This window comes from Rhincodon typus, chromosome 38 (genome assembly GCF_021869965.1).
Source record: "Rhincodon typus isolate 14 chromosome 38, sRhiTyp1.1, whole genome shotgun sequence".
NCBI lineage: Eukaryota > Metazoa > Chordata > Chondrichthyes > Orectolobiformes > Rhincodontidae > Rhincodon > Rhincodon typus.
Genome location: NC_063369.1, coordinates 16894357 through 16918104, shown reverse-complemented (window position 1 = coordinate 16918104; position 23748 = coordinate 16894357). Strand labels below are relative to the sequence as shown.

Below are 23748 nucleotides of genomic sequence, written 5' to 3'. Positions count from 1 at the left end.
ATTTCTGAAGAAGGGTCTAGGCCCGAAACGTCAGCCTTCCTGCTCCTCTGATGCTGCTTGGCCTGCTGTGTGTTCATCCAGCTCTACACCTTGTTATCTCAATGAGACCGTCAGACCCACATTACTGCCATTAGGTTTTGCTAGCAAATCACATACACAGCCTTACCTGGCGGCCGAAGATTCCTCAGTGCCACGTGAATTGAAAAGTTACCCAGCTGGCAGAACTGCAGGACAGAGAACAAGAAAGTAAGTGACAGGCAAAAACTGACCGAGCGGAGGCTGCTGAGAGCCGTCAGCTCCACCAGCAACATTTCCCAGATGAGCATCACATTATGCTGTCGCTAAAGCCCCTCATTACAGTCAGGATGCTCTCAGAGGACTTGCAGATAGAGCTTGATGAAACGAGGTGGGGGATAAATATGGCCCGATGATACCCAGCCTGGCCAATGGCCCGCTGCAGTGCTTTAAGTTTCTCTGCAATTTCAGATGAAAGCCCACACGTGCTAAAGTTAAACCACAGTGTCTCAAGTCAGGCTGATTTACCAGTTGTCAGTACTTGCAGGACAATCCTGAATAAGAGAAAGAATTACACTGGTGACCAGTTTAGGATCATCAGTCAGGCTTGCAACATGGCTCATTTACATTTGCTAAAAAAGTACATATTTTCAGATGCAGGGCCCTGTCTTCTACACGTAGATATAAATGTCCAGGCACTACTTTTTTAAAATTAAATGAAAGCATGGGATAACAATTGTTCTCAATTATTCCTCATGGCAACACCTCAACCAATCAGGGTCAACTTGCCAACCAATCAGCCCTCTTGTCTCATGCAGTATAAATTGCTGACTCTGAGATTTGGAATTCTTGCATCCGTATTGATGAGTACAAGGCAAGGATTGTTTTTCTTTCAGAAACACTAAAAAGTTATTTTTTAATCAAGCAATAATTTTGGTTTCCTGACAGTCTTTGCATCACATTTTAATATAATTCAGGGATACAGTAGGCAAACAGCATCCTGGAACTTGCCCCACTGACACTTAGATGGGCCATCAGTTCAGGATTCTTTACTTCCAGCCAGCGTCAGTGTATTTCGTGTTACAGGTATACAAACTACAGTACTGGATCACATGTCCCTCTCCATTCAGGAATCTGACAAATGTGTTGCTAAACATCCTCTTGCATCACTCCAAACCCACTCCAAATTTAAAGTCCAAGATGGCGGCAGAGTGAGATGCCCTCAGTCAGAGCTCGTTCGCTCAATCTGTTTCTTTTTCCTTTTTTTCCCCTTCTTTTCTTCTTCGTGAAATCCTGAACTCTCAACCTCAGCACACACCTGGCATGGCGATCCCCTGGCCCACAGTGGAGGTCTTTCAGCAGTCCGTGGTGGTCTTTTGGCCTGGTGTGACCTCAGCGTGGACGTCCAGCCTCAAGAGGATTTCAAAAGCGGTCTCCTGTCCTCAAGAGCCTGGAGGTGAAGCCTGGTGCAGTCTGGGGGCAAACTGCCAGTGTGGACTGGGTTTGAAGGACCAGATTCTGAACTTTTTATTTCCCTATTTTCTAATTCATTCCTACAATCTGTAATGCTGGACTTTTCATTTCTATAGTTTCCTAACTTTCATTTCCTAATAACTTGTACTGAAGAATCTGTACCTAGGTAACTTTGTACCTAAGATGGTGCCATAAATGGTGACTTGTAAACTTTTCCCTGTACTCATTCGGGTACATGTGACAATAAAGCCAATTCAATTCAATTGAAACCCAGTCACAAGGAGGCTTGGAAGAGAATTCGGAGGAAATTCTCTTCAACTTATCCCTCCTTAGTTATTTGAGGGAGGAGTCAGCACAGATTAACATTACTGTCAATTCATACATATATGCATCCTCTATTATTATAGGGTCATCTCCAACACAGATTATGAATATCAATGAGCAATAGCTACATATGATGGTAACTTCATTACTGAGAACATAAACTTTATCTTTTCCATTATTATTTAATTCCATCAAAACTCTCATGATCGTGTAATTGATAAACTCCAGAGCAGTATTACTCACATATTTAAAGTTTGTTTGTAGATATTCGGGAAAGAGAAACTCACCAGGAATATAGCAAGAGCAATTTTCACTTGTTTCTCCCCATAAGCTGAAACAGAAAAATCAGTCAATTATCCAGGAAACCAGAAAGATTTCTAAAAAGATTCTTGTCTCAAACATCCTTATCCATAAATGTTACGGGTTGGTTGGGGGAGGCTGTGGTGCACTATAAATGTGGCAATTCTGAGACACAGACGAATGAGTTCCAAAGAAGATTTGAAACATTAACTCTGCCTCTCTCACCACAGATGCTGCCAGTCCTGCCAAGTCCCTCCAGCACTTTGTTTTATTAGCATAGACTAATGCCTGGGCACCAGCTCAAATCCCCATGCTATAATCCAAATCTCATTCGTAAATCTGGAATTCTAAATCTAGCTGGTCTAATGGTGATTATGAAATCAATTATTGTTTTAAAAACCCCAATCAGGTTCACTAATGTCCTTTTAGGGAAGGAAATCTCCTGTCCCCACCCAGGCTGGCCTACATGTGACTCCACACCCACAGTAGCATGGCTAATTTTTTAACTGCTCTCTGAAATGATCCTGCAAGGCATATTAGGGCAATTAGACAGCAAATAAATGCTGATCTTGCCAGGGACTCCTGCACCCAAAGAGTAAACAAATAAAAAAACCAAACACCATCAAAAGACCTCAAAGGCCCTCCCTGGTCCAAACAGCTGCAAGAGGTCTCTACATGGACCACAAGCAGCTGGAGGCCACAGGAGGAGTGAACAGGGAATTCCGAGTGTCCCATGTTAACCTGCTGAGTGCCAACATGGTGTGGGGCACACATTGAGGGGCACTTCATGCAGGGAAACGACCTCTTCCTCAATATACTGACAGCATAGAGGCTCACGGCAGGGAAGAAAAAATATATATACCTTCGGCAAAATGCAAGATTGTTATCAGCCATCAACCCTCCACTCCATTCCAACTCACCCACCAACAAAGCATTCTCCCCAGAAAGTTCAAAGCTTGGCATAAACCAGTGGTTACCTGGAAAGGAGTTACCCAGAATTGGGTTTCCATGCATTCAGCTGACAGATGTCCTATATATTGACTGCAGAGGATGATGGAGCTCTTGTGATAACATTGATGTTTGTAATCATTTTTCAGTACTGGGCTATAAATAGCCATTACAAACACCAGCAGTGCAGACACTACTTGGCAAGAGACTCTCGGGCTTAGAAACCTTTGTGGTTTCACTCAGAGTACCTAGTCTAACACAATGCATCATATCTTGAAATATGCACTGTCGCAACACACAGCGAACTAATGAGACAGAACCTGTGGTTAACAGCAAACCTAACTTGATCTTTACAAGTTAAGACATCCCATGGGGTTTGACAGTAACAGAATCAGACAGAAACTGACAATGAATTGAAGAAGGAAATATTAGATGGGGATGGACAAAAAGCTTTGTCAAATTTTAATGGTGTGCGAGAGCACATCTGTAAGATATTAATGGAGGGAATTCCAGATGGTATGGTTTGAGCAGATTAAAGCGAGTGAACAGAGTAGGGGACTCACAAGAGGACTCCGGGACTTTACAGGTAAAGCAGCTCAACCCCCTCTGTCTCACAGACAGTTAACTCCCCACTGGAACCCAGAGAGTGTTGGCCACAGAAGGCATCCCAATCAGCCTGATCCTGTGACCCACACACACATACAGACTGGAGGGTTACAGCAAGTTGGGAAAGGAAACAAGGGAGATGTAACCGCAAATGTCTACAGTTGCCCCCACCCCAAAAAAAAAAGAGAGATCTGGTTTCTTTTGGTCTCAAGATATGGCCAAATCTGGCAAGGCCACACCTAGTGTAAAACCCCATGATAAGGGTAGGGCACTGCAGTCCTTGCACCTTAAAACTTTCCTCACAGATCACCTCCTCTAAAATATGGACTTAATGTCAAATATTATTTGATAATGCTCCTGTGAAATCCCCTAGGGATGTTTCCCTACTATGAAAAAAAGGATGCTATGCAAATGCAATCAGGTGTTGCTGATGTCATGTCAAAAAAGTTCATTCTATCTCGGGATGTGGATGACGACACGGGCACAACATCATTTGCTGTCCCCATTGGGAAAAGGTGGTGCCAGGGAAGAACGCCCAAGAGACAGCGAGAGAGAACACCAGTACAGGTCCACGTTAGAACATGGTCTGATTGGAAGGAGATCCCCGAGATTACAACATTCCTCCCTAGTACTGCTGTCCTGGTCATTCTTGGCGAAAGAGGTGGGAGGGAGTGTCAAAGAAACTCTGGTTAGTTGCTGCACTGCAGCTATGGTGGGGTTGCAGAGGGTCGGGTAGGAAGGGCAGGGGTGAGCACCGATTGAAGCATTTCAATAATGGGGGCATCTACACATCAAGCTGCTGAGAAACAGCTGAACTTTCCTAATGAGCTCTATCGCAGGGCGAGCTGATGCAGCGTGCCCTCGCCATGCCAAATCAGGCACCACTGTCACGTGTGGTGTAACAATTCCTCCCACGCTTCAGTGTAGGGTAGATGGGATACTGTTTACACCAGCCACCCTGATTCACACTAACGTTAACATGAGCTGTGACTTACCAGGCGGTGTGTACAGTGGGTGGTTGATGTGATATGCCAGCCAGGCTGCGAAACCCCAGTAATAGGTGCAATTCTAAAAGAGGAAGGAGGCTTCAAATTAATCAGAACTCAAAACAAGACCAGAGGGTCAAAGTAGTTAGAGAATGAATGAAGACACAGATCAAACTGACAGCACCAAATGACTAGAACAACACACCAATCTGGTTGAGATTCATCTTGCTACCTGAAGCACTAAACCATCGCCCCTCAGCAATGCTCAACAATCACCACAAATTCACAAAGTTTTGATTCTGTTGGTACAGTAGGAGTCACTCAGTGCCCGGGAACAGTACCCTGCCCTTCTCTTGTTGCCAGGTTTGGTCCCATCAAGCTTCCAGATGAAGGTGCCAAAGTCCCATCCCTAACCAGACAGTGACGACTATGTTGTTGACATCACTGCGAGCCTCTTACCATCTATATCTTCTAAAGTTTTTTTTTAATATTTATTTGTGGGATGTAGGTATCATTGACTGGGCCAGCATTTATTGCCTGTCCCTAGTTGCCCCTTGAGAAAGTGGTGGTGAGCCACTTTCTTGAACCGCTGCAGTTGGCCTGCTGTAGGTTGACCCACAATGTGATTTAGGGAGGGAATTCCAGGAATTTGACGCAACAATCCAGTCCTGGATAATCATTAGTCAGCTCAAGAGGAAGATGAAAAAGAAACAAGCAATTCAAAGCGTTGGTACTTGCGATAGCCTCTACTCAAAATTCCATCCACATAACTTGGTCATGATGCCCTCACAGTCGAGCAACCGGTCTGTTTAAGCTAATGAAGAACAACGCATTGGGTTGGGGGCTGTATGAGCTGGAGGTGGGTGGGGAGCTGGGAAAAGGGAACAGCACAGAATTTACTAAAAAAAAAAGTTAGAAATGCCTAACCATTGCAACCCTTATACAGCAGAACTCATAACCAGCTCCCAAGTAAATTGATTTATAATTGAGCAGCTTAACAAATAGGCGGAGGGCTCCTGTCATTCTGTTCACCCTGACTGCATTGCAGCACGTATTCTGCAAGCAACATGATCCCACTGAGAGGATGTACTAAAGGGAGACGATCAAATTCAGTGCAGATCAACAAATCTGAACTGGTCGCGACCTCCCAGTGCCAGAGGAACGCACGGTCTGCTTTCTGCTGAGGGATGTCACAGGCATGCTCTTTGGTTAAAGTTACTGCCCGTCTTACAAAGTTTTTACAGGCAGCACCGTTCCCTTCAGCCCCAAGTTGTACACAATGAGAATAGATTCCATAATATAGGCATGAATTCCATTTGAATATAGAAATTTCAGGAGTGATCTATTGGAGTTACACAAATGGTTGAAGGATTTGATAGGATAGATGGAAAGAAACTATTTCTACTGGAAGGATATAACCTTAAAATGAGAGCCAGGGTACGTGGGGTGGGTTCGAGTCCAGAAACACTTCCTCACACCAAAGTCCCAGAACGCTGGAACTCTCACCTTCAAGAAAACTGGAATCCAAGAACCAGGAATAATAGAGTTGTTATTGAAGGGTATTCAGAGTTACAGAGCTAAAGCAGGTAAAAGGAGCAGGGGTACAGATCAGAAATAATCTAAATCGAATGGTGGAACAGACTGGAGGTGTTGAATGGCTTCCTCAGGTTGCTACCAGGCTTAATCCTGGGATGGTAGTACAAGGAGAGATTATGGAAGAGGCTGAGTCTTTATTCTCTGTTTAGAAGAATGAAGGGTAATCCATTGAATCACAGAATCCCTACAATGTGAAAGAGGCCATTCAGCCCATCGAATCTGCACCAACCCTCTGAAGAGCATCCCACCCAGACACACTCCCCACTCAATCACCCGAAGCTGGAGTCAAACATGCGTCCCTGCTGCTGGGAGGCAGCAGTGCTAACTACTGAGTCACCGTGCCTTCGAAGTATATGAAATTCTTACAGGGCTCAACAGGGCTGATGCAGATGAAAATATCACTTTGTTTTTGGCTCTGGACTAAAAATAGGAAAAGATACTGCTTGAAACTAAGGAAACCGTGTTAGAAGATATCTACAGTTTTAAAGAACAAGTTACTAGAGAGCTCTGTGAATTGTACGTACAATGTTGCCTTATTGAAGCAGTCAGAGGAGGAATTCCAGACAGACAGCGTGTGTGGGGGTGTTCAGGTTAGTTCTGCCCAGAGTCAGATGTTTGATAGGCTTTTCAAATTGGCATCATCAGCTTGTGTCTCTCTCTCTCTCTCTCCCCCCCCCCCCCCCCAAACTTCTCTGTAAAAGGAAATGCCCATTATCCCTCCCCTTTCTCTAAGGAAGTGTTCATTCTGCAAATCCCCTGTTAAAAGGGGGAGAAAGAAAACACCTTCAACCGAAATGGCAAATCCTGAAAAGTGAATGAAAGATCGAGGGAATTGGTATCTCCACATCCTCACGTCGTCATCAAAGAGATGGAAGGAATGAAAAGGAATTGAAAGCTGAATTGAGATCAGTGTCAAATAACCAGGGCTATTCAGAGGGCTTTAAACTAATTAGAGGGCGAATACATGGGGTTACAAAGCAAAAGAATATGGCAGCACTGTAGGGTAGCTATCTTGATGATGGTACACAAAGTGGAACAGAAAGGGGCAATGTGTGCAAGCATAGAAATCACAGCAGCAATTAGAGTCAAAAGGGGAAAAGATGGTAAAAACAATGGGCTGAATGGCCTAATTCTGCTCCTATGTCTTATGATTTATGAGAGAGTGGGATTTACTGGAGCCCAATTGGACCTTTGAAGGTTGAGTAACTGAAACGTTCAGAAATCAAAAATCTAACATTTGGAGAAAAGACATGTAAAAGATAATTATAATCTAATATTGAGGATGAGCAGGCTCGAGGAGCTGCATGCTTCTTCCTTTTCGATGTACTGCGCACTGGAGCACTGTGGGGTTTATAACAAAGTTGGGCAGGTTAAGAACTCTACACAGACAAGGATTAAACTCTACAGATAGCCATACACAGTAAACACTGTTACCTTGAAGATGTTTCGGAATGGCATAGTGCCGTGGGAAAACCGGTGAACAAACAGTGTCTCCATTAGCCTCTTGATGTAGTGGAAGGAGTGACAAATGCAGGCAAGGCTACAGGAAGGAAAGAAAGAGAGAGAGTGACAGTATTGTTAACCAGCACTACAATAATAGCAAGCATTGTAAAATTATCACTGTTACCCTGTGGAGTTACTGACAACATTAAACAATCATAAAAATGCCCTTCAATATCCAAGTTCCATCCCGCTTTCCCAGAGTCTACCCTATCCCACTAATAGCCCAGAATCAAACCTCTTTATTCTCTGCAAAAAACATCCAGTCTTATTACAGTTGGATAATAAATGACAGCAGTGACAATATCAGCACAGACACAGAATCAGGGAATGGTTACAACACAGCAGACCATTCTGCCCGCCATGTCTCTGCTGCTTGTCCCACTTACCGGCCATCACCCCTTGGCCTTGCAATTCTTTTCCCATCAGGTACTTAGCAAATTCCTGACCGGAAGCCACAACCGAACCTGCCTCCACGATATTCTCAATTGCTCACTATATTTCATTTGTCAATCACATGCCAAGCACCATAACGGCTGACACAACCTTGGATCTGAAAGAATACTGCACACTTACTCCGGCAGATGTTCCCGTGACTTGCTTAAAGAGCTGGGGATTCTCCCCTTAACCAGCATCGCCGGAAACACAGCAACCAGTTGATCTTGGGATCAACTCCCGAGTCCTTAGACTCATTGCAATCAGATAAACCCATTCAAGATCCATAGCTTGGCAACATCTAATGCCAGTGCTCATATCAGAAATAAACCAGTATCTATTGAACTGTACCCCAGTGAAGAATCCATCCTTTGAGATAAAATCGCGTAACTAGGACATTAGTAAAATATAGAGCAGCACAGAGTAGATGGAAGGACAAGGAACCCCTACGTAGTTTCCAAACAAACAATCGAGGAAAACCATTTATTCACTTTTGGAATGCAGGTCTTACTAGCAAGGCTAGCATTTACTGCCCAGGGTTCTGAGGAAGGGTCACTAGACCCCCAACGTTGACTGATTTCGCTCCACAGATGCTGCCAGACCTGCAGGGCTTTTCCAGCAAATTCTGTTTTTGTTTCTGGCATTTACTGCATACACAATACCAGAGGGAAATGGAGGCCTTGGAAGGGGTAGAGAAAAGGTTCAACTGGACGTTGTCTGGTTTGGAGTGTATTAGCTATTCAGGAGAGATTGGACAACTCCATTTGTTTTCACTTGAATGTTGAAGGATGAGAGGCAACCTGATAGAACTTTACACAATTACAAGAGGCATGGATAGAATGGATTGTCAGGGTCTTTCTCCCAAGGTAGAAACGTCAATTACTAGTGGACATAGGTTTAAGGTAAAAGGGAGAAAGTTTAGAGGAGACTAGAGAGGCAGATTTATTTTACAAAAGGGTGGTAAGTGTCTGGAATGCACTGGCAAAGGAGGTAGTGGATACAACAGCAATATTTATGAGCATCTTGACAGATATATGAACCGGTAGGGAACCAGACTGCGTAGAGGTAAAAGGTTTTCAGTTTAAAAAGGCATTGTGTGTTTAGGTGCAGTCCCTCGGTGGGCCGAAGGGCCTGTTTCTGTGCTGTACTGTTCTTGTTCTTGCTCCCTGCCATTGCCCTCGAGAAGATGGTGGTGGCCTTCTTCCCAAGTCACTGCAGTCCATCCAGGTTTACAACTTTTACTTCTGGACCATTAGCAAAAAAGTTATCTCCACGAGTCAAGACAATATTCAACTTACTGCACAACTGAATGGGGACTCGTGGTGAAAGCGTGCTTAGGGCCATAGATAAATGGCAGTCGGAAATAGAAAAGCAGGTAAATCAGCAACGGCCCAGCATACTCTGTGAGAAACACCTAGGGGGAAAGAAAGAGAAAAAGTATATCACACACGGTATTTCAACCTTTTCACTTTCTGGTGTGGATGTTGGGCAGCGGGGTGGGGGGGATCTCGTTTACTTCCATATAATCCCACATTCCCAAACTCTGACTACTGAGTGGGGTAACTGCAGGAGTAGAGGGAGGATAGGGAGTAAAGCCAGAGGAACTTTTAATAGATTTATTTCTGGCCGACCAGCAATGCATACAGGTCCAAAGGTGGACAAGGTTACATTGCCTGTCACTTGTCCACTATCGAGGACTCATCCAATGGCTCTGGCTCTGTAGATAGTACGCATATTGGCACAAAGAGGAAATGGAGTGTGAGATAGAACAGGCAATTATTTAGCTTGCCCAGTTTCCTTTATCGTTAAGTTTTTTTTTTACAATTAGCCATACCACTTTACTCATGAATGCCTATTTAAAGCCCTGCCTCTGTATTCTCTCACAACCAGCCATATCCATGACTTTCTCCTGTTCTGACAAAAAGGTCACCAACCTGAAACTCTGTTTAACCCTGCCTGTTGAGTATTTCCAACACGGTGTTTAGAAGGCAATGGCTCATTTCTTCCTGCTAATTCAGAGCCCCACTTGCAAGCGCAGTCATTCTAGTGCTAATCCCGATGCACCAGAGAATTGCTGACTAACGCATGCACGCACACACCCCAGCCTCCAACTCTTGTTTCTGTTTCATTGACTTACAAAATTCCATAACGCACTTGCAAACCAAATTCTTCCATCAAGTCATCTTAAGAACAAATGTAATGTGTAGCTAAGTTGTTACACAGCAAACCTTTTATCAAAGTTTACTGTTAACACACAAGAATGTTATTTCTTGCCTTCAGACATCACTGAACTCCTCTCATGACACACCCCACTTATACCAGTTTAACTCTGCACCATTCAGCCTTTGATTCAGAAAGCTGGGGTTCAACTCCTAAATCCATAATCCAGACAGACACCCCATTGGGAGCCCAGGATTTGTTGGCAGGGCATTTCCTTTTTTGGGTCTAATTAGTAAATTCAGGCTGTAATTTGGTTAGTAACGAGATGCACTTGAATCAAGGATGGTCCAGACAGAGACCATTTGACCCAACAAACCTCTGCTATCTTTCCAAAGACAGCTACCTAATTGGCCCCTGTCCCCTGCCCTTTCTCTACAGATCTTCAGTTGTTTCCCCTCCCTAAGTATTTATTCAGTTCCCTTTTGAAATTTACTATTGAATCTGCTTCGCAAATGGTGTTTTCAGGTCTATATACAAAATAGAGAAAAGACTGGAAATTTATAATGGATCTATCATGTTCGTTGGGCAACACCATCAATTGTGTAGTTTATATGAATGGACAGAGCAGTCAATGTTCATGCAGAAACATATGGCCTGTAGTTTACTGTACACAAAAGAGATGACTGATACCATGGGTCTTCCAGAATAAAGGTAATAGGCATCCCACATGCACTACAGTAAAAAAAAAACCTAGATTGTACTAACTGTTAGTGCTGGGGTGCAGTAACTCTGTATAGCAGAAATAAAGAGATTCAAGTTTCAATACACAAGCACGAAGTTCTTCCTGATAGAGAAGACGTTCATGTGCAGAGGTTGCACTGTTAATGGCAGTATCCTTCAAATCAGACATTAAACCAATCTCTGCCTCTGCTGAGACTGACATCAGATATCCCAGTGTACTATTCCATAGGGAGCTCCTGGTACCCTGGAGGACATTCTTCCCTCAATCAGCACCATTGAAACAAAACTAACTCAACCTCTCTGTGTGCACCACACTCCATTGTACCAAAGCTGCTTTGAAATTTAAGATAAGGACAGGCGATAAACTCAAGACTCTCTCTGGTACTGTGTGGGTTGATGGTAGCAATGCTGTCTTTGAGTCACATGGTGGCAGATTCAAGTCCACTCCACAGGCCTCAGCACAGAACAAAGACTGGCTGTGCAGTTCGGAGGGAGTGCTACACTGTTGTAGTGCATGTCTTTAGACAAGACACTGAACCAAAGCTGTCTCAGACAGAGTGAAAGTTCCCATGACACAGTTTCAAAGCAGAGCAATGGAGTTTTTTTCCCCAGTGTCCCTTAACCAACATTGTAGAAACAGATTAGCTGTTCGTCACCACACCACTGTTTGTGGGAGGTTTGTGTGTGTAGGCTGGCAGTTGCTTTTCCTTCAAAAGTACTTCATTGGGAGCTAAGCAGTTGGGATACCAGAGGTTGAGTGTGTTTAACTGCAAATGATTTGGTTAAAAAAAAAAGGATCTCAGAGTCTAAATGATCTTAAAAAGGACACCTGTAAATTAAAAGACTGACCCTGACACCATTCATGTATGGCAAGGGACCATTAAAGCTCAAAAAGACAAATTTTTCCACAGTGTAAGGTACTCAAGAACATACAGCAAATGGTTTCAATCATGACTGAACTAGTGAGAACATTTACAACTTACTGTAACCCATCCAATCTGAGCACCAAGGTCTTTGAAGTAAAGAGTGGCTGTGGTACCAACAGGGAGGTTCTGCAAAATTTCCTCATCCCTTAGTGACTTGCCCTCTGCAAAACAGAGCGAAGAAAGAGATATTTTACAAAGGCCTGACCCAGAGAAAGGCAGTTCCTTCTTAATTTTCCACACACAATATCAGTCTTTTCAGCAACAAAAACAAAACTGAGAGGGACCTTGATCAAATGGGTGAAATGGGCCAAGGAGTGCCAAATGGAGTTGAATTTAGATAAATGTGAGGTGTTGCATTTTGGTAAGGAAAACCAGGGCAAGACTTATACAGTTAATTGCAGGGCCTGGAGAGTGTTTCCGAACAAAGAGGCTAGGGGTACAGGTACATATAGTTCCTTGAAAGCAGAGTCACAGGTAGACAGGATGGTGAAAGTGACATTTAGCACGCTTGCCTTCATTGATCAGTACAGTGAGTATCGGAGTTGGGATGTCATGTGAGACAATGATGAGGTCACTTTTAGAATATTGCCTACAGTTTTGGTCTCCCTGCTATAGGAAAGATGTTGTTAAACTTGAAAGGGTTCGGAAAAGATTTAAAAGGATGTTGCCAGGGTTGGGGGGTTTGAGATATAGGGAGAGGCTGAATAGGCAGGAGCTATTTTCTCTGGAGTGTCAGATGCTGAGGGGTGACCTTATAGAGGTTTATAAAATCATGAAGGGGCATGGATACAGTGAATAGCCAATGTATTTTTCCCAAGGAAGGGGTGTCCAAAACTAGAGGGCATTAGTTTAAGGCGAGAGGGAAAGATTTAAAAAGGGACCTGCAGGGGAACATTTTCAAACAGATTTTGGTGCATGTATGGAGCGAGCTGCCAGAGGAGGTGGTGGAGGCTGGTACAATTATAACATTTAAAAGGCATCTGGATGGGTTTATGAATAGAACGGGTATAAGAGGGAAATGGTCAAATACTGGCAAATGGGACTAGGTCAATTTGGGATATCTGGTCAGCATGGACGAGTTGGACTGAAGGGTCGGGGTCCATGCTGTATAGCTCTATAACTACGGCTGCTGGAAATCAGAAACAAAAACAGAAATTGCTGGATTAAACGCAGCAGGTCTGACAGCATCTGTGGAGAGAAGTCAGAGTTTATGTTTCTCGGGTTGAGTGACCCTTCTTCAGAACGGATGTCTTTTTAGCCCCTTGAGTCAATTCCACTATTCAATTAGATTCCAGCTGATTTGTAAGTTGCCTCATAGAATCACAGAATCCCTACACTGTGGAAGCAGACCATTATGCCCCAAACGTCCACATCGAGCCTCCAAACAGATCCCACACAGACCCACTCCCCCCTATCATATCCCCATAACCTTGCATTTCCCAAGGCTAACCCACCTAGCCTGCACATGTCTGGACACTATGGCCTTGCTAAATTGCCCAATCCACCTAACCTGCACATCTTTGGACTGTGGGAGGAAAACAGACGTCCCAGAGGAAGCCCACACAAACACAGGTAGAACATGCAAACTCCAAACAGTTGCCTGAGGCTGGAATCAAAGCTGGGTCCCTGACACCGAGGCAGCAGGGCTAACCACTGAGCTACCATACCTTCCAAGCCTTTGCTCAATATCTATAGAAACCCTTACACACAATCTACTAAACTCAGTCTTGAAACTTTCAATTAACCCCCAGGGTTATCATTTTAGGGGACACAAGAGTACCAAATTTCCACTACCCTGTGTGTGTGAAGTGCTTCTTGAAATACCTCTGACAAGCCAGCACTTATTTTAAGAGGATGTTCCTTTATTCTGATCCATTCACAAACATAAGGCAATTTGACCCTCACAACCTCTTTCCCTTATTTAATAAGCTCATGGTTGATCGGACTGTTGCCTCAAGTCCACCTTCCTGGTCTCTTTGCCCACCCCATAATCTTTGATGGCCTTTTCAATCAAGAATCTATCTCTGGCTTAAAAATATTTAATGAACCACCTCCACTGCTTTCTGGAGAGAGAATTCCTCAGACTCACGACCCTCAGAGACAAAGAACCACTTTCTCCTCACTTCCATCTTAAATGGGAGAACTTTGATGTTTAAACCGTATCGCCTAGTTCAAATCTCTCCCACATGGGGAAAAATATCTTTTCAGTATCTACCCGGTTGGATCTTATGTTTCAATAATATCATCCCTCACTCTTTTAAAAAGCCTCTTTCCTATTCATTCCTTTAATCATCTTAACCATCTCAATTTATTTGGTAGAATCTGTGCTGCATCCTCTTAAAGAAAATCTTCTATGAGAGCAAGAGCTGTACTGCACAAAACTACATACCACCATACCACAACAAAACATTAATGGGCCAGCCCAGGGCAACAGGAAAGCATTTACTGGAGTCAGTTGGATGATTGAAAACTGTAAAAATCTGTGAGCACAGGCAAAAGATTCCAAACCCAATGAGTGACGAGGAGTTCATTTGACCGACATGGAATATACACGTGGGAAATGCATGAGGCTTGGGAAGAGGTAGCACAGCCAAGGTAAAGGGTCGATATCAGAGTGTAACCACACACCACTGGTATCAGGGTATTAGGGCAGGCAAAGTCCAAACAGCACAAGTCCTTCCCAAAGGTGGAATTGATTTATCACTTACTTGGATCCAGCCTAATGGATTGCCTGGCAGGATACCATTGAGCATCTGAAACAGAACAGCAAGTACAGTACATTAACATTCATCTCCACATCAGAGTACAGGTTCATATCCTAGCTGTAAATAGGAGCAATGTGAATACTGGAGAATCATTATACCATTTCAAACATCCACATTTAAATGAAGGACTTATAAGTTAAAACACAATGACCATGACCCATTCGCATTTATTTTTACATTCCTTCAGGGGATATACATGTCACTGAGAGACGGCAGATTTCCTTCCCTAACAGATGCAAGGTCATCATTATCAACAGTAACTTTCAGTTGCAGAATGACTACTCAATTGAATGTAAATCCCACCAGCTGTTGTGATAGTTTTTGGAACCCCCCTCCCCAGAAAATTCCACTATGGTACATCTAACTGGCTCCCCAGTTGTTATTCCAAAGGTGCCAGTTACAATGATGTAAGCACTCTGTTTATTTTCAGCAGAAACAGTGAGCAAGTTCCAGGAAATTCACTCCATCTCTGTGCACATTATTTGGCAGTATTCAGTTTTCTTCTGATCAAAGCAACAAATGTTACGAATGCCTTGAAACCAGGGTGGGAGGGCAGGGTGATGTGTAGGGGACAGCTGAGAGAACTTAAGTATAAAGCAGCTGAATCTGCAACTTAGGCCAGGCAAGGCTCATAACACGGTTCATCAGCTGAGCTGTTTAAAAAAAAAAAAAAGGGTTTGGGTAGCTCACATGGAGAAAGAAAGGTGTTCATCATAAACTGAACTAGACCAATCATCTAAACGCTGTAACTGCTATCCTTAATCCTTATGCAGGTAAGAGGCTTAAATTTTGCAGAGAGTAATTTACCTCCTGATTCCCAGTGACTAGTGTCTAAGACACAAATCAATAGCGTGTCTGGATGAGCGCAGCTCCAACAGGGAACAAGCTTGATACTATCCAGAGCAAAGCAGGTTTGACTGGCATCAAGTCCACCACCTTCAACTACCTCGTTCACCCCTCAACATTCAAAAGTGCACAGAGGCAGCTGTGTATACCAGTTACAAAATGCACTGAAGTAACTCACCAAGGCTCCTAAGACTGTACTTTCGAGATGGAAGTGGTCATGGGTTTAGAAGGACTAGGGCAGATAACACCAGCGCCTGCACATTTCCCTCCAAACCACCTGGCTTCAATCTATAGAACCACTGGGTCAAAATCCTGGGATTCCCTTCTTAACATTGCTGCGAGTGTCCCTATACCACATGGACTGCAGTGGTTCAAGGTAGCAGGTCAGTTCTCCAGGGCAATTCGGGATGGTCAACAAATGATGGCCCCATCTACCACATCCTTTGAACAAATTTAATAAAGATGGTTCCAGTGAAGTATTTATTGGAAAGACCATTTTCACGAAAAGGTCAGACTTACTTTAAACCCCAAGTGGTAAGAGAAGTAGGTCATTCGGCCCAAATCTACACTGCCATTCAAATGAGATCATGATTGATCTGATAATCTTCAACTCCACTTTCCTGCCTTTTCTCCATGATCCTTGATTCCCTTACTGATTAAAAATGGATTAGCCTTGAATATACTTAGCCATCCAGCCTTGACAATCCTCCAAACTGACTACCCTATGAGAGAAGAAATTCCTCCTCATCTCTGTACTAAATGGGCAACCCCTTATTCTGAGATTATGCCTTCCAGTCCTGGACCCTCTCAGCATCTACCCTGTTAAGCAGCCTAAATCTTACATGAATCTGCACCCAAAAATTCCCAAGTCATCCTGCAAAATTCACTTACGGGGTAACCAATCCGGAAAAGTTATGCTCATAAGTGGAATACATGACAATGCTAGACAACAAGGTGCAGGGCTGGATGAACACAGCAGGCCAAGCAGCATCATAGGAGCAGAAAGGCTGACGTTTCGGGCCTAGACTCTTCATCATAAAAAGTGGAGGGCAAGGGGGTTCTGAAATAAATAGGGAGAGAGTGGGAGGCGGATAGAAGATGGATAGAGGAGAGGATAGGTGGAGAGGAAACAAACAGGTCAAAGAGGCGGGGATGGGGCCAGTAAAGGCGAGTGTGGGTGGGGAGTTAGGGAGGGGATAGGTCAGTCCAGGGAGGACGGACAGGTCAAGGGGGCGGGATGAAGTTAGTCGGCCTCGTATCGGGCAACCACCTAGAAACCGATATTCATTTCAAGCCCACCAACTCCCACAGCTACCTAGAATACTCCTCCTCCCACCCACCTTCCTGCAAAAATACTATCCCCTATTCCCAATTCCTTCGCCTCCGCCGCATCTGCTCCCAGGATGAGGCATTCCACTCCCGTACATCTCAGTTGTCCTCGTTTTTCAAGGACCGTAACTTCCCCCCCCTCAGTGGTCGAGAACGCCCTCAACTGTGTCTCCCACATCTCCCGCACCTCATCCCTCACACCCTGTCCACGCAATAAGAACCAAAAAAGAATCCCCCTCGTCCTCACATACCACCCCACCAACCTCCGGATTCAACGCATCATCCTCCGACACTTCCGCCATCTGCAATCCGACCCCACCACCAAAGACATCTTTCCCTCCCCACCCTTATCTGCTTTCCGGAGGGACCACTCTCTCCGTGACTCCCTCGTCCGCTCCACACTCCCCTCCAGCTCCACCACACCCGGCACTTTTCCCTGCAACCGCAGGAAGTGCTACACCTGCCCCCATCCCTCCTCCCTCACCCCCATCCCAGGCCCCAAGAAGACTTTCCACATCAAGCAGATGTTCACCTGCACATCTGCCAATGTGGTATACTGCATCCGCTGTACCCGGTGTGGCTTCTTCTACATCGGGGAAACCAAGCGCTCGGTTCGCAATAAACAACTGCACCTCCCAGTCGCGAACCATTTGAACTCCCCCTCCCATTCCTCAGACGACATGTCCATCCTGGGCCTCCTGCAGTGCCACAACGATGCCACCCGATGGTTGCAGGAACAGCAACTCATATTCCGCTTGGGAACCCTGCAGCCCAATGGTATCAATGTGGATTTCACAAGCTTCAAAATCTCCCCTCTCCCTACCGCATCCCAAAACCAGTCCAGCTCATCCCCGCCTCCCTAACCTGTTCTTCCTCCCACCTATCCCCTCCTCCCACCTATCCCCTCCTCCCACCTCAAGCCGCACCTCCATCTCCTACCGACTAACCTCATCCCGCCCCCTGGACCTGTCCGTCCTCCCTGGACTGCCTATCCCCTCCCTAACTCCCCACCCACACTCACCTTTACTGGCCCCATCCCCACCTCTTTGACCTGTTTGTTTCCTCTCCACCTATCCTCTCCTCTATCCATCTTCTATCCGCCACCCCTTCTCTCCCTATTTATTTCAGAACACCCTTCCCCTCCCCCTTTTCTGTTGAAGGGTCTAGGCCCGAAACGTCAGCCTTTCTGCTCCTATGATGCTGCTTGGCCTGCTGTGTTCATCCAGCCCTGCACCTTGTTGTCTCGGATTCTCCAGCATCTGCAGTTCCTACTATCTCTTACATGACAATGCTGTGGCTTTAAGGAATGTGTTTTGTCTGTGTGTCTTAGAGCGCAAGAGGGGGGTGCAGGCACGAGGGTTGGGGAGCGAGGGATTGAAGACAAGCACTGAGTAATATATGAGCAATTTGTGAAGCCTTGGAGTTTTTTTTTTACAAAAGTTGGAACAATAGAAGCAGCCTTGATGGGTGTAGTCAAGCTCCCATCCACAGAACCAGGGATTTTAGATTTAGCTTTGAGCACAACCCCAGCAGCTTCTGAAAAAGCTGCCACATCTCTCTTTGCTACAGCTGAAAACTGGAGTTCGCGCTCTCTCAGAACTTTTCTTCCGGATTGGAGAATTGCACGTGAGACAATCTGTTTTCTGATCGTCTTTTGCCAAGGGTGTATTTATGGGATGTTACTGTATAGTAGTAAAATCATCTGTTATTCTGTTAAGTTATTCCAAGTTCTTCTTTATTTTGCTATATTTTTATATCGTGTTTGAATAAATTGTGTTTTGCTTAATGTTGAGTAGTTTGCCCCATCGAATTGCATCTGGAGCAGAGCACCTTACATTTTCCTTTTAAAATAAGAAGGTGACCGTCTTCAGATATTTTGAGGGGGTCTGGTCTGGTCCATAACAAATGTAAGGAGATGGTGAGAAGCTGCTCCTCTAGTCACAGGCCAGTTCTCTTCTGTGCCTGCTGCTGCTGCTCAGTTCCTGGAAAAGCCTACAGCAGCGAAGACAGGAGACAAACCACCTGTGAATGAAGCAGCAGTGTGCAGTTATGTAAGGTTACGCTGGCAGTGAGGGAGTTGCAGGGGCTGTCACTTGCTGAGGCTGGAAGTGCACAGACTGAGAGTTGGTGGCTGCTGCAAGACATCTGTGGAGGGGAGGGGGTTACATAAGTGTTGCGGGATGCTGGCAATGTGGTGAGAAGGAGGTTGCAAGTTGGGTGTGGAGTAAAGTGGGGGTTGCCAGATGAAGGTGAAGGAGAAAGGACTGCAAAGGAGGTTGTGGTAGGATGAAGAGACTATGGGGATGCAATGGGGACGCAATGGGGACAGAACAGTTTTAAACCAGTCAACAAAAGGAAATCCTAGTTACTTGGGTTCTAAAAATAAAAATTCAGTTAAGCAGAGGCATAGAGGATGAAAACAATGAAATTATGATTAAACTGTTTAAAAGCAAAAATGGTTCAGCCTCAACTGGACTATTGTGCCTAGTTCTAGGTAATCACTTTAGGATGGATGCGAAGGCATTAGTGGGATTGATTTGGGGATGAGAACTTCAGTTATTTAATCGACTGGAGAAGCTGGGACTGTTCTTCTCGAAGTAAAGGCCTAGAGATATTCAAAATCAAGAGGGGTCTTGACAGAGACGATAAGGAGAACAGCTGTCTCCCGATTTGAAGGGTCAATAACAAGGGGACAGAATTTCAAAAGGTATAAGGCAGGAGGTTTAGAGGCGATGTAAGGAAAAATGTATTGACCCAGATGGTGGTGGGAACCTGGAATGCACTGCCTGGGAGGATAGTTGAGGCAGGAAACCTCACAATCTTTAAAAAGTACTTGGATGAGCACTTGAAACGTTGCGACATTCAAGGACATGGGCTGTGCATGTGTTTAGAGTAGTTTTGTCATTGCAGACTCGATGGGCTGAAGGGCCTCTTCTGTACTGTATGACTGAGGTAATGAATTCCATTCAAACTAATGTGGAACCACTAGTTTAAAGGAAGGTCAGGAGCTAATATATTTGGGAAAAGATGCTGGGGGATAGTACTATATTGAACCGTGTGTTAATGGTTACATTTAAACTGGATTTTAAAAATTCATTCTCAGGATGTGGGCATCTGTAGCTTCCATTTATTACCCATCCATAATTGCCTGGGGCAGTTAAAAGTCAACCATATTGGCTGTGGGTCTGGAGTCACATGTAGGCCAGACTAGGTAAGGATGGCAGCTTCCTTCCCTGAAGGGTATTAGTAAACCAGATGGGTTTTTCCAACAATCAATGGATTCATGGTCATCATTAGACACAATTCCCGATTTTTATTAAATACAAACACCTGAGCATGACTGAGACTGAGACTGAGACTGAGACTGAGACTGAGACTGAGACTGAGACTGAGACTGAGACTGAGACTGAGACCATCTTTATAATCCAGATTTATTTATTGACTTTGTTGTGGTAGGATTTAAACCTGGGTCCTCAGAACATTACCTGGGTCTCTGGATTAATAATATTGTGATAATATCACTAACCCATTATCTCCCCTGTAAAGGCAGGGGGCGGTGGGGGTGGGAAGAGTGGCAGCTAATATGTAGTAACTGCCTGGTTAAAATATTCCAGCTTTCTGCATATGTGACGGAAACATATTAGCAATGACCTCACCTTCTACAGAGGTTGTGCTTGGGGTAGTGGTTTTTTGACTTTTTAAAATCGCTAACTTATGCTGTCTTCTACCAACGTAAATACTGCAGTACATAGGAAATTAATTATTTTCTTGTGCTGTGGTTCAAATGGAGAGTGATTATTATTGAGGATTCTTGATGAATTCTTCCAATTCTGAGGGCTCAAATACTCTATATGTCAACACAAGTATGGAAGGTATGACTACATCAGCTAATTAATGGTTAGTGAGAATGAAAAAGCAGCTCCTAAAAAATAGAAAAACCCTCAAAAGAATCTCAAGAGGAGTTCTGGTTCACACTGAAGGATGAGTGATGCCTCCATCACAAAATTATCTAGAAAATATTTTCTGCCCCATGGCACCAAGTTGTGATAACCTGAAGTTTGATGCTTATGGAGTCAGAGTCCTCCAGCACAGAGACAGACCCATTAGTCCAATCAATCAGTCCATGCTGAACATAATCCCAAACTAAATTAGTCCCACTTGCCTGCTCCTGACCCATATCCCTCCAACACCTTTCCTATTCATATATTTAATTAAATGTCTTTTAAACACTGTAATTGTGCCCACTTTCTCAGGAAATTCATTCTACCCTCTGTGAAAAATTTGTCCCTCACATCTTTTTTTAAAACCTCTCTCCTCTCACCTTATAGAAATGTGTCCCCTGGTCTTGAAATCCTACATCTTAGGGAAAAGACACCTACTATTAAGCCTATCTATACCCCCTTAATGATTTTATAAACCTCTATAAAGGTCACCCCTCAACCTCCTACACACCAGTGAAAAAAGTCCCAGACTTTCTTTATAACTCAAATCTTCCATACCCAGCAACATCCTGGTAAATCTCTGTTCCGAGACAGTAAGCTATTCCTATTGCCCTGGACCATTCACCCCTTGCCAAGAGTCTAGCTCTCAATTGTCACCCAATTATAGCAGAAAGTGCATCCATCCATACAGATGGCTACACTTGACTCAGCCAATTTGATTGGTCAAAGTCAGGGAGCAACCAGCAACTAAGCTTGGTAACTCCCACCTCAAAGGAATGGCCAGAATTGGAGATGTTGCATAGTGGTAATGTCCCTGCAGCAGCAATATATAAACCCAGGCTGATGCTCTGGGAATGTGGGTTCAAATCCCATCATGGCAAAGTAAATGAATAAATGGTGGAATATAAATCTAGTCACAGTAATACTGGCAGCGAATCCATCATCCATTGTTGCAAAATAGAAACCAAACCAATGTGGTTCACTAACGTCCTATAGGGAAGGAAATCTGCTGTCCTTACCCGGTCTGGCTTATTTGTGATGCCAGACTCCATTCAAACGTAATTGGCTCTTAATCACCCTTGGAAATGGCGCTGGCAGATCACTCAGTTCAATGGGCAATTAGTGGTGGACAGCAAATACTGGCCTTGCCAGTGACACCTACATTCCATGAAAGTGAGTGCAATTGTTATAAATCCTATTTAATATCACCCATCAAATGGTCAACCAAGCATTGTCCTGGAGATGCTCAGTACTTATATAACTATAACTCAAAGAACACAAGCCAGACCACCATGCAAGCCAACCTTCCGTCCATTCACTCCATCTACACTTCTTGTTGCCACGGAAAAGCAGCCAACATCAAAGATCCTTCCCACCCTGGTTATAATCTCTTCCATCAGGTAGAAGATACAAAAGTTTAAACACACATACCAACAGGTTCAAGAACAGCTTCTTCCCCACTATTATTAGACTTCCGAATGGACCTCTCAAATTTCAAATCTATTGTTGATCTTGCTCTTTGTGCACCTTCTCAGCAGCCATTACTTTGCCTTCCTCGCTCTGTTCTATTACTCTATGATCTTTCTATGTTACAATCTGCCTACACTGCACACAAAACAAAACTTTTCACTGTACCTAGGTTCATGTGGCAATAATAAAATCAGATCAAAGAAGTGAAGAAACTGGACTGTGTCAAAACAGTATCACGTTATTTTCCAGTTCCTAATGATACTAACCAGAACTTTGATTTTCACTATAAAAAGGCCATCAATCCCGCAATGGGACTGGAACCACAGCGCTCTAATCTGATTCCTAAACTAGAACCTGCAGCTATAGGCGAGAGTTTAATTAAACAGCTAAACTGGGTACAAGGTTAAAGGGCATTTTGGAGGATCTGACAAGGATCAAAAGGAAAGCAACATCAAGGGAGAAACTAGACCAAAAACAAAAAGCATAAACAATTTTCCCAAGACTCTGGCTGCATACTTACGGCTCTTGTGGAACATAACCTTGATCTCTCCAATTGTTGCATTTGGTTCCACCTGTTTTTATAAAGAAACACAGCCCAGAGTTAGGGCAAAACAAAAAGTCCAAAATCAAACTCAATTTCCACACTAACAGACACACTTCAGAGTCTGTCATGTACTTATTAAACTAAATTAGGTATGGTGCTTCAGATCAGATCAGATTTTTGAAATCAGCTATTTAACCAAGGGGAGTATCACAACTGCCTGTATTTCACAAAATTGGCACTTTCTAACAGGTGACAGACAACAGTCTGGACCAGAAAGTTTTTTTCAACTTCAGCAACCTCTGAGACTACCATAGTTGAAATACACAACCAACACTCCACCCTACCTCCTCTACATGTCAGCTAACTCAGCACAGCTAAGATCTCAAACCCTGCTTCCAAATAGCACAATAGCTAACACAAGGTAAAGTCAGTGAGGCTATTGGTCAACAATGCAGGCAACATGGGCAGTCAGGGGTATGAACCCAATCCAGCTCTGGCCGTGTGAGCTAGAATGAGGACCAGGACCCAAAAAGCTGAGAGCCGTTTTAAAATTAACATCTTGACGCAATAAGATCAAGTCTTCAACCCTCATGCCATCAATCTTCATATCAGTATGAATCATAGATCAAGGGAGTTCACTTTAGAGGTTGGCACAGATGCAGGTACATACTCGTAAGGAGAGAGGTGAAAAACAAACTCTGTTTCTGCCAGTATCTGCTCCCAAGCACTGAGCATGCACACAGCAACCAATGCCAATGAATGCTACACCTATGAAATCAGACCAGCGTCTTGACTGACTGACACAGACACACAGGCAAGGTTTGGAATAGTGACAATTAACTA

At 44.1% G+C, this 23748-nt stretch overlaps 1 protein-coding gene across 2 annotated transcripts in view; it reads right to left on the bottom strand.

Moving 5' to 3' along the window:
- LOC109921693 (very-long-chain enoyl-CoA reductase) overlaps positions 1 to 23748 on the bottom strand; it is a 72202-nt gene that overhangs the window by 13839 nt on the left and 34615 nt on the right. For both annotated transcript variants that reach the window (XM_048618032.1, XM_048618031.1), the window contains 8 exons: positions 22882 to 22933; positions 14719 to 14763; positions 12068 to 12171; positions 9482 to 9597; positions 7683 to 7788; positions 4662 to 4734; positions 2100 to 2143; positions 167 to 224 (listed from right to left, as the gene is read on the bottom strand). In XM_048618032.1, coding sequence (XP_048473989.1) covers positions 167 to 224; positions 2100 to 2143; positions 4662 to 4734; positions 7683 to 7788; positions 9482 to 9597; positions 12068 to 12171; positions 14719 to 14763; positions 22882 to 22933 — 598 coding nt within the window. The remainder of the gene's footprint in view (positions 1 to 166; positions 225 to 2099; positions 2144 to 4661; positions 4735 to 7682; positions 7789 to 9481; positions 9598 to 12067; positions 12172 to 14718; positions 14764 to 22881; positions 22934 to 23748) is intronic.